The sequence below is a fragment of the Anomaloglossus baeobatrachus genome, chromosome 1 (genome assembly GCF_048569485.1).
Source record: "Anomaloglossus baeobatrachus isolate aAnoBae1 chromosome 1, aAnoBae1.hap1, whole genome shotgun sequence".
In the NCBI taxonomy this organism is placed as follows: Eukaryota; Metazoa; Chordata; class Amphibia; order Anura; family Aromobatidae; genus Anomaloglossus; species Anomaloglossus baeobatrachus.
Genome location: NC_134353.1, coordinates 372,114,880 through 372,124,505, shown reverse-complemented (window position 1 = coordinate 372,124,505; position 9,626 = coordinate 372,114,880). Strand labels below are relative to the sequence as shown.

The 9,626-nt window shown below is 47.8% G+C and overlaps 1 protein-coding gene across 1 annotated transcript in view; it reads left to right on the top strand.

Moving 5' to 3' along the window:
• HGSNAT (heparan-alpha-glucosaminide N-acetyltransferase) overlaps positions 1-9,626 on the top strand; it is a 75,184-nt gene that overhangs the window by 24,648 nt on the left and 40,910 nt on the right. The window contains exons 3-5 of the mRNA XM_075352490.1: positions 185-312; positions 1,948-2,069; positions 2,728-2,797. Of these exons, the coding sequence (XP_075208605.1) occupies positions 185-312; positions 1,948-2,069; positions 2,728-2,797 (320 nt within the window). The remainder of the gene's footprint in view (positions 1-184; positions 313-1,947; positions 2,070-2,727; positions 2,798-9,626) is intronic.

The following is a 9,626-nucleotide window of genomic DNA, read 5'->3' as shown; positions in this document are numbered from 1 at the left end:
GATGTGCGTCACTTTCGATTTGACCCCACCGACATCGCCTCTGCGATGTCGTAGTGTGCAAAGTACCCCTTATTCTAGGACATTAATGTTGTTGTAAATTTGGGACTCTGATGGTTGTAATTATTGGTTGAGATATTACAAGTACTTATTATAATGAGGGTGGATTTTTGTTTCCTCTTGCCAGTGCCTGTATCAGACTTTAGCTATATCAGACCAGTGGATGGAGCGTTCTAGTGGTGTAGCTGTAGTAGATACTCGGCACCCAGTCACTCTACAGATTAATACCACCTCAGGGAAAACAGAGCTCTGTCGGTGAGTTTTTAATATCACTGTTTCCTAATTCATGTGTTTTTTCTTTTTCCAACTAATGAAATTAAAAATATATATCTTTATAACTTTTCACTAGAAAACTAGAGCATATGTAGCATGTTTATTTCCTTTTTATAAATGTTTAGACCTCATAGTGCCGTTCCACCATGTTAGTCTAGTGAAGACAGTTCTTGGCTTACAACTGGTATGGCCATACTTCTTAGGTAGCATTATCCCTCCTAAGCCAGCACAAGTATATTGTCTCATTTATTAGTATTATGAAGAACACCTTTTCCTGTTAGAACTAAAGTGACTTTTATGTGAATTTAAAGGGAATCTGTTTGTTTTTTTTGTTACCCTAACTGAGAAGCAGAGACCATGATTCCCAATGAGGTGTTTGCCGTCATTTTGATCACTGTTTTTCTCTGTGGCAGATATAGCAGCTCTGAGTTCTGAGCTTTGTATAATCCCACCCCCACCACTGATTGGCAGCTTTCTGTGTGGCCTGTGCATAGGCAGAAAGCTGTTAATCAGTGGTGGAGGCAGGATTATACAGAGCTCATGCATATTCTTGACTGCCTGTCAGCTGGTGTACTAGTCCTCTAGTTATTTCTTTACTGATCAATCAGGGACTTTATCAAACTACACTAAACAGGCCAATAAGTGATAATGAAAAGCTGCTCATACTCTTACAATCGCCATTTTCTCTCTCCTATGGGTGTCAAAAGATTTGGATTTCAATATGCCTGATTCATTATCATCCCACTTTGTCAGAGACTCTATTCATTCAGCCAACATTAAAGGGGTTGCCCACTACTAGGACAACCCCTTCTCATTTTTTGTGTGCGCCCTCATAAAAGTAACAAAGCCTATTCTCACCTCCCGTGCTGGTGCAGTATCAGCAATGTCGAAAATCGATTTCTCTGGGCACACGTGACTTTGTTACGACATGCCCCGCGCCCAATCAGCGCCGGCTTCCTTCTCCCTACCTTCATATGGTTGAGTAATTAACAGGAAGTGAGTGGCAGGCACTGGACCTGCGCCGGCACCGGAGTTGAGTATAGGCTTTTTATAGGGGTGCACATGGGGAATGAGAAGGTGTTGTCCTAGTTAGGGGGCAACCCCTTTAATATGTATGACTACCTTTCATACCTTTTATACACATTAAAAGAAAGTTATTTGGACCTCATTGCCCATCTAATGTGTATGGAGGCCTTCCGACTTTAAGATGGTAGATGATGTTGGGGGAAATAAAGGTCAGGCAGGTGGAATTCAATTGTCTAACCCTTTTGTTTGGAGATGACTGTTGTCACAGAGGCCTAGAAGTGTTTTTCTCCTCTCCCCATTAAAAAAAAACAAACTCTCATCTAGGCTGAACATCAGTCTATATGGGGGAGTGTTTCGCTTGTGTTTGGATAGCTACAGGAGCCTTTTCTGTTAGGCACACTGCAGTATATGCCACTATAATGCCTCACAGCTGTCACCTTAGCTATCCATTGTTTGCTTGTATATTTGTCAGGTGATTCTGTCTATTTGCTACTGTGACTTCTGTTTATGGTTGAAAAGTTTCCTTGCAGTTCCATAATGTTCTACACTTGAGTTGTTAGATGGATTTTTTTTTTCTCCCTCTCTCTCCAGAATTCATTACAGATTTCGAGAATTTGGAAACTACTCCTTATGGGTGAAGACAAACCATTCCACTACCCAAAATGTAACCTGTGAGATAATTATTAACCAGAACCCGGGATACTCCAACCTTCGTGAGTACTTTGTGGGACTTTGGCTGCTTTCACACTTGCGTCGTTTTGCATCAGTTGCAATCCGTCGCCTTGAGGAAATACGTTATTCTGCAAAATATTATGCAGGATTCCGTTTTTTCCCCATAGACTTGTATGGACGACGGATTGCGACTGATAGCCTTGCGTTCCATCCGCCGCGTGATGAATCAGTCGTGGAACGAGACTGACCGTCGGGCGGCAGGAACGCAGCATGTAGCGTATTTTCAGCAGCGGAATCCTATATATTTATTTATTTTATTTATTTTTTACTGCGCATGCTCAGCTCATGTTTAATCATTGAAAGCAATGTCTGTCTCAGCGGCTGAACGATCAGCTGATCGCCCGGCGACTGACCAGTTGACCGCCCGGCCGCCGAGTGATCAGCTGATCGTTCACAATAGCCGGCCGCCGGTTAAACAGTAAAAAAGAAAAAAAAACAAACAAAAAACAGTGGATCGTTGTTTTGCAGTACCAGTCACATGAGTTGTGCCACTATCTGCAACGCATTCGTTGCATCAGTCACACAACGGATTGTAACTGATGCAAAACAACACAAGTGTGAAAGCCGCCTAACACTGAGCACTTGAGTTTTGTCATTTTACCTAAACCTAAAATCAGCTGTCTCTTCTTTTCTCTGCAGCCATTGTCATTGCCTTTTTTATATATTTGGCCATCTTTATAGGATTGTTCCTGGGATCTTATTTTTTAAGGTAAATATAATTTTAATATAAATCAATGTGTATGGATTAGGGAAGGGTGGACCCGTCGATACCCAGAATCAGCGTGTCCAACCGGATTTAAAAACAAAAACCTGGTTTGGGCCCAAAATTGATACTGGATATCTGGCCAAATGCTTGTCCCCATATAACTCTATGGTGACCCGAATCAGGCTCCTAAAAATGGCGGTAGAAGGGATATGAGCAAGCGAATCATACTTACTGGTCTCTGCGCGGCTGTCCTCTACTTCCTGGGCTGCTCATTATCTTCATGCATATGCACTGTTTCCCCCGCCCACTGGCAGTCCCTGTACAGCCGCGCGGAGACCAGTAAGTATGAAGCGCTTGCTTTATTCTTCTGTTCTTCTTTTTTTTTTTTTTTGTATTACCCAGGTGGCCGAATCCCGATCGTTACCCGGAGCTCCCTGAACTCCAGGCCTGGCGTGGGAGCTTAGGGTCTTCTGAACCCTTGCGGATCTGGACGTTTACGGTCCATCCATCACTAGCCGGGATCATAAATTATGTGTTTTTGTTATCCTATGTATGTTACTGCATTGGATAATCAGAATTTGCAATAAAACAGGAACTTGTGTTAGCAAAATCGCAAATTCAGCATTTACACTTCCCTTTTTATACAGCTGTACAAACTGTTAATATTATTGGTAAACAAAGCACATCTTATTAAACATGGCTTAACATTATCCATTGTATGCTGCTTCATACAACTGTTGTTCATGCTTGCACAGGGCCACCCAGGGGCGGACACAGACCGCAGGGGCCCCTGTGCCTTCATACCACAACAAAATGATGTAAATATATATGTCGCGGGCGGGGAGGAGGGTGTCAGCACACCGCGCTCACCCCTTCTGCTCGGGTCCGGCAGCTGCTCAGTGGTGGCTCGAGCTGTGGGCCGGATCCCGGGGTTTCTCGAGCGACACTCCTCGCCCGTGAGTGAAAGGGGGTTTTGTGGTTGGGTGTGGGGATTGTTATAGTTCGTGACGCCACCCACGGTTGTGGTGATTTCACCACCACTGCTTAATATGGGGATCCTGGGGATGGTGATGCGGAGCAGCCAGTTGTTGTGTTGCCCCTCCGTGGGTAGGGGTTGGTGATCCCGGGGCCCGGTGATGGAGAAGTAGGTGCGGGGCCTGATGGGCGCAGGGACGCGGGGGGGGCAGCGCTGTGCCTTGCGGCACTGTGGTACTCACTCAGCCTGAGACACGGACACAGTTTGTACGGTAAACCAAACGGCTGGTAGGATGGTCCCACAGACGGCTGCACCTGCACTCCCGGTAGGTGACGGTGATGTCCCTCTTCCTTGCACCTTTGTTTGACTTGTGGTAGCGGTGGATTCCCTCCGGTTACCCGCTCCCCGACTGCAATCTGGGCCGGAGGAGCTCTACACTTTGCCCGCAGGCGCTGGCCCTGAGAAACTGGTGCCGTGGCGGTGGCGGTGTCTCTCCAATACGGGTTGGGCTGTTGCCTTCAATTGGGACTTGGTTGTTGGGGGATCTGCGTTCCCGTCACTGATGGATTCGGCAAATTTGGCGACTCCTAGCCTTGCCGGGGTCCGAGAGGCCCCTGCCCTGGTGCTGACTGTCCTTCGGAACACTGCTCCAGACCTCCGGGCACACAGCCAACGGGGTCCTTCCAGGAACTTCCAAACGGTCCCCCTCCAGACAGTCACCGCCGTCGCTGACCTTGTTGATCTGGCCCTACACAAAGCTGGACCTTCAGGCTTTCTTTCTTTACTGTCACTTCACTTGCTTTTCTCCTTTACTACCTTTCTACTTTCACTTTCTTAACTCCTCTACTTAGCTCCTCACACTTGCCCTGCCTGGGCTTCTCCGCTGGTTTTCCCGCCTCCAGAGTTGTGAGCTCCTCGGTGGGCGGAGCCAACCGCCTGGCCCACCCCCTGGTGTGCATCATCAAACTCCTGGAGGAAGGCAACAAGGATTTCTGGTTAGCATTGATGTGCCTACCTGGAGTGTGGGGTGTGGTGGTGTTGTGACCCGTGTCCCCTGGCTTGCCCAGGGCGACACATATAGATTGTACTCTTTATTCCTAGTTTACAGATCTACCAAATCTAAACCATAAATAAGCTCCATATTTACCAACTGAACAGAACACCACACAATCCTGCACCCTTCTATCTGCTGCAGCTTCAGCGCTGTCTCCAATGCTTCTATTTACATTGGCTGGAGATGGCACAACCTGTATACTCTGTGGGGTTTGCAGCTTGTCAGTGGTATATTACTCACAGCAAGTTGGGCTGCAGTGTGTACATCGCCCTGGCCAAAAACTGATGCTCTAGCAGGATACAGCTAAACCCCCACTAAGTGGAGACATCACAGGTGCAGGAGAAGCAGATCACACACACACCTTCATGGAATGGAGGGGAGGTGACTGCTAGATGATAAAACTGCACACAAGTGGCTTGCATAGAGCGCTGTTCACATGCAGATGACACAGTCACAAACCCGCAGCCTATTAGGTAACGCCCTTCTATTAGATCAGGCGGGCTGCCAAGCCGTACCCCACTGTGTATCATGCACGGACAGACACTCTACAATGCAAGGCCCAACAGAAAGGGGCCTGGCTGTATCCTGTACAAACAAAAAAATATGAGGTTTTTGTTGGTATTTATGGCCATAAAACGTAAGCCTACACCCTCGTCAAGGGACCTCATGTCTGTAGGTCCCTACACTAAATATAAAAAAAGCAACAATAAGAGGATAATGTCCTCCAAAAATCAAGTATTACTCACAGCAAGTTGGGCTGCAGTGTGTACATCGCCCTGGCCAAAACTGATGCTCTAGCAGGATACAGCTAAACCCCCACTAATGTGGAAGCATCACAGGTGCAGGAGAAGCACATCACACACACACCTTCATGGAATGGAGGGGAGGTGACTGCTAGATGATAAAACTGCACACAAGTGGCTTGCATAGAGCGCTGTTCACATGCAGATGACACAGTACAGTGGTATATGGCTCAAGACAAAGCCAGTGATTGTCTGCAGCGGTCACATGGGGAACCTGCGTTGTGATGTTTGCAGCCATTGTAATCAGAAGCATCAGGAAATGCAAGACTACAGCTATCAGGTGCAAGAATGATGAGGATTTATAGTTTATTAAAGGGATTGTCCAGACAAACGGTCATCACCTGAAGGCCAGATTCTGTACTAATAATAAATTGTACTTACCCGCTGTCACCCTCCTGGATCCAGCGCAGGCCGTCCGGTGGTCTGTGCCGGCATTGATGATGTCACCGTTCTACTGGACTTAGGACCGCTGCAGCTTATGATACCTGCAGTTCAAGTCACCTGACCGCTGCAGCCGATCTCAAGCTGCAACAGTCCTGTGTACCATAGAACGGTGACAATTAATGCTGGCTCAGACCACAGGACGGCAGCGCTGGATCCAGGAGGTGACAGCAGGGGTGAAAAATGTATTTATTTTTACAAAATTTAACCCCCATTAGTTTATTTTGCCAGAAGACGCCTTTACAGTACATGTATTATTTTGGACAACTCCTGTAAAGGGAACCCGATAGCTGATACCCATGAGCTGTGGGCAGCCATTACCAGGCAGTGGCTGTATGATCACAGCCAGGTGTGTACCAGGCAGTGGCTGTATGATCACAGCCAGGTATGTACCAGGCAGTGGCTGTATGATCACAGCCAAGTATGTACCAGGCAGTGGCTGTATGATCACAGCTAGGTATGTACCAGGCAGTGGCTGTATGATCACAGCTAGGTATGTACCAGGCAGTGGCTGTATGGTCACAGGCAGGTATGTACCAGGCAGTGGCTGTATGATCACAGCTAGGTATGTACCAGGCAGTGGCTGTATGATCACAGGCAGGTATGTACCAGGCAGTGGCTGTATGATCACAGCTAGGTATGTACCAGGCAGTGGCTGTATGGTCACAGGCAGGTATGTACCAGGCAGTGGCTGTATGATCACAGCTAGGTATGTACCAGGCAGTGGCTGTGTGATCACAGCCAGGTATGTACCAGGCAGTGGCTGTATGATCTCAGCCAGGTATGTACCAGGCAGTGGCTGTGTGATCACAGCTAGGTATGTACCAGGCAGTGGCTGGATGATCACAGTCAAGTATGTACCAGGCAGTGGCTGTATGATCACAGCTAGGTATGTACCAGGCAGTGGCTGTATGGTCACAGGCAGGTATGTACCAGGCAGTGGCTGTATGATCACAGCTAGGTATGTACCAGGCAGTGGCTGTATGATCACAGCTAGGTATGTACCAGGCAGTGGCTGTATGGTCACAGGCAGGTATGTACCAGGCAGTGGCTGTATGATCACAGCTAGGTATGTACCAGGCAGTGGCTGTATGATCACAGCCAGGTATGTACCAGGCAGTGGCTGTATGATCACAGCTAGGTATGTACCAGGCAGTGGCTGTGTGATCACAGCCAGGTATGTACCAGGCAGTGGCTGTATGATCACAGCTAGGTATGTACCAGGCAGTGGCTGTATGATCACAGCCAGGTATGTACCAGGCAGTGGCTGTATGATCACAGCCAGGTATGTACCAGGCAGTGGCTGTATGATCACAGCTAGGTATGTACCAGGCAGTGGCTGTATGATCACAGCCAGGTATGTACCAGGCAGTGGCTGTATGATCACAGCTAGGTATGTACCAGGCAGTGGCTGTATGGTCACAGGCAGGTGTGTACCAGGCAGTGGCTGTATGATCACAGCCAGGTATGTACCAGGCAGTGGCTGTATGATCACAGGCAGGTATGTACCAGGCAGTGGCTGTATGATCACAGCTAGGTATGTACCAGGCAGTGGCTGTATGATCACAGCTAGGTATGTACCAGGCAATGGCTGTATGATCACAGCCAGGTGTGTACCAGGCAGTGGCTGTATGATCACAGCTAGGTATGTACCAGGCAGTGGCTGTATGATCACAGGCAGGTATGTACCAGGCAGTGGCTGTATGGTCACAGGCAGGTATGTACCAGGCAGTGGCTGTATGATCACAGCTAGGTATGTACCAGGCAGTGGCTGTATGGTCACAGCCAGGTATGTACCAGGCAGTGGCTGTATGATCACAGCTAGGTATGTACCAGGCAGTGGCTGTATGATCACAGCCAGGTATGTACCAGGCAGTGGCTGTATGATCACAGCCAGGTATGTACCAGGCAGTGGCTGTATGATCACAGCCAGGTATGTACCAGGCAGTGGCTGTATGATCACAGCTAGGTATGTACCAGGCAGTGGCTGTATGATCACAGCCAGGTATGTACCAGGCAGTGGCTGTATGATCACAGCTAGGTATGTACCAGGCAGTGGCTGTATGGTCACAGGCAGGTGTGTACCAGGCAGTGGCTGTATGATCACAGCCAGGTATGTACCAGGCAGTGGCTGTATGATCACAGGCAGGTATGTACCAGGCAGTGGCTGTATGATCACAGCTAGGTATGTACCAGGCAGTGGCTGTATGATCACAGCTAGGTATGTACCAGGCAATGGCTGTATGATCACAGCCAGGTGTGTACCAGGCAGTGGCTGTATGATCACAGCTAGGTGTGTACCAGGCAGTGACTGTATGATCACAGCTAGGTATGTACCAGGCAGTGGCTGTATGATCACAGCTAGGTATGTACCAGGCAGTGGCTGTATGATCACAGCTAGGTATGTACCAGGCAGTGGCTGTATGATCACAGCCAGGTGTGTACCAGGCAGTGGCTGTATGATCACAGCTAGGTATGTACCAGGCAGTAGCTGTATGATCACAGCTAGGTATGTACCAGGCAGTGGCTGTATGATCACAGCCAATTATATCAGGATAAGGCTGCACATCAAACTTAGATAATGGTATAATGCCTCAAGCATATGGAAAAATATTGGAATATACAATGAAAAATGTTACTTGCTAATTTGAACATGTGAATAATGAATTGCATACCTGCCATGAACATTAGGAAAAAGGAGATATTTAGCAATCGCATTGATCAATGTAACTGAGCCCCAAGACCTCGTCAAGGTATATCTCTATATTGGGGTCCCTAGCTCTGTGACCCTAACTGTGTGTCATCTCATTGCAATTAAAAACTGCTGTGGGTGGAGAGGGGTAACCAAGGACTTTCTTATATAGGAGATGGAAAAAACATGGCCGAAAGGGGCGGAGCTGTGTTCACATTCAGAAAAAAACTACATATAACTGAATAGGATAACTGAAGTGAGCACTAATATATATATATTATGAGTGCAAGCCAAAAAATACATACTATATCAGGTATAGCTAGATCACAGCTAGGTATGTACCAGGCAGTGGCTGTATGATCACAGCTAGGTATGTACCAGGCAGTGGCTGTATGATCACAGCCAGGTATGTACCAGGCAGTGGCTGTATGATCACAGCCAGGTATGTACCAGGCAGTGGCTGTATGATCACAGCCAGGTATGTACCAGGCAGTGGCTGTATGATCACAGCTAGGTATGTACCAGGCAGTGGCTGTATGATTACAGCCAGGTATGTACCAGGCAGTGGCTGTATGATCACAGCCAGGTATGTACCAGGCAGTGGCTGTATGATCACAGCCAGGTATGTACCAGGCAGTGGCTGTATGATCACAGCCAGGTATGTACCAGGCAGTGGCTGTATGATCACAGCCAGGTATGTACCAGGCAGTGGCTGTATGATCACAGCTAGGTATGTACCAGGCAGTGGCTGTATGATTACAGCCAGGTATGTACCAGGCAGTGGCTGTATGATCACAGCTAGGTATGTACCAGGCAGTGGCTGTATGATCACAGCTAGGTATGTACCAGGCAGTGGCTGTATGATC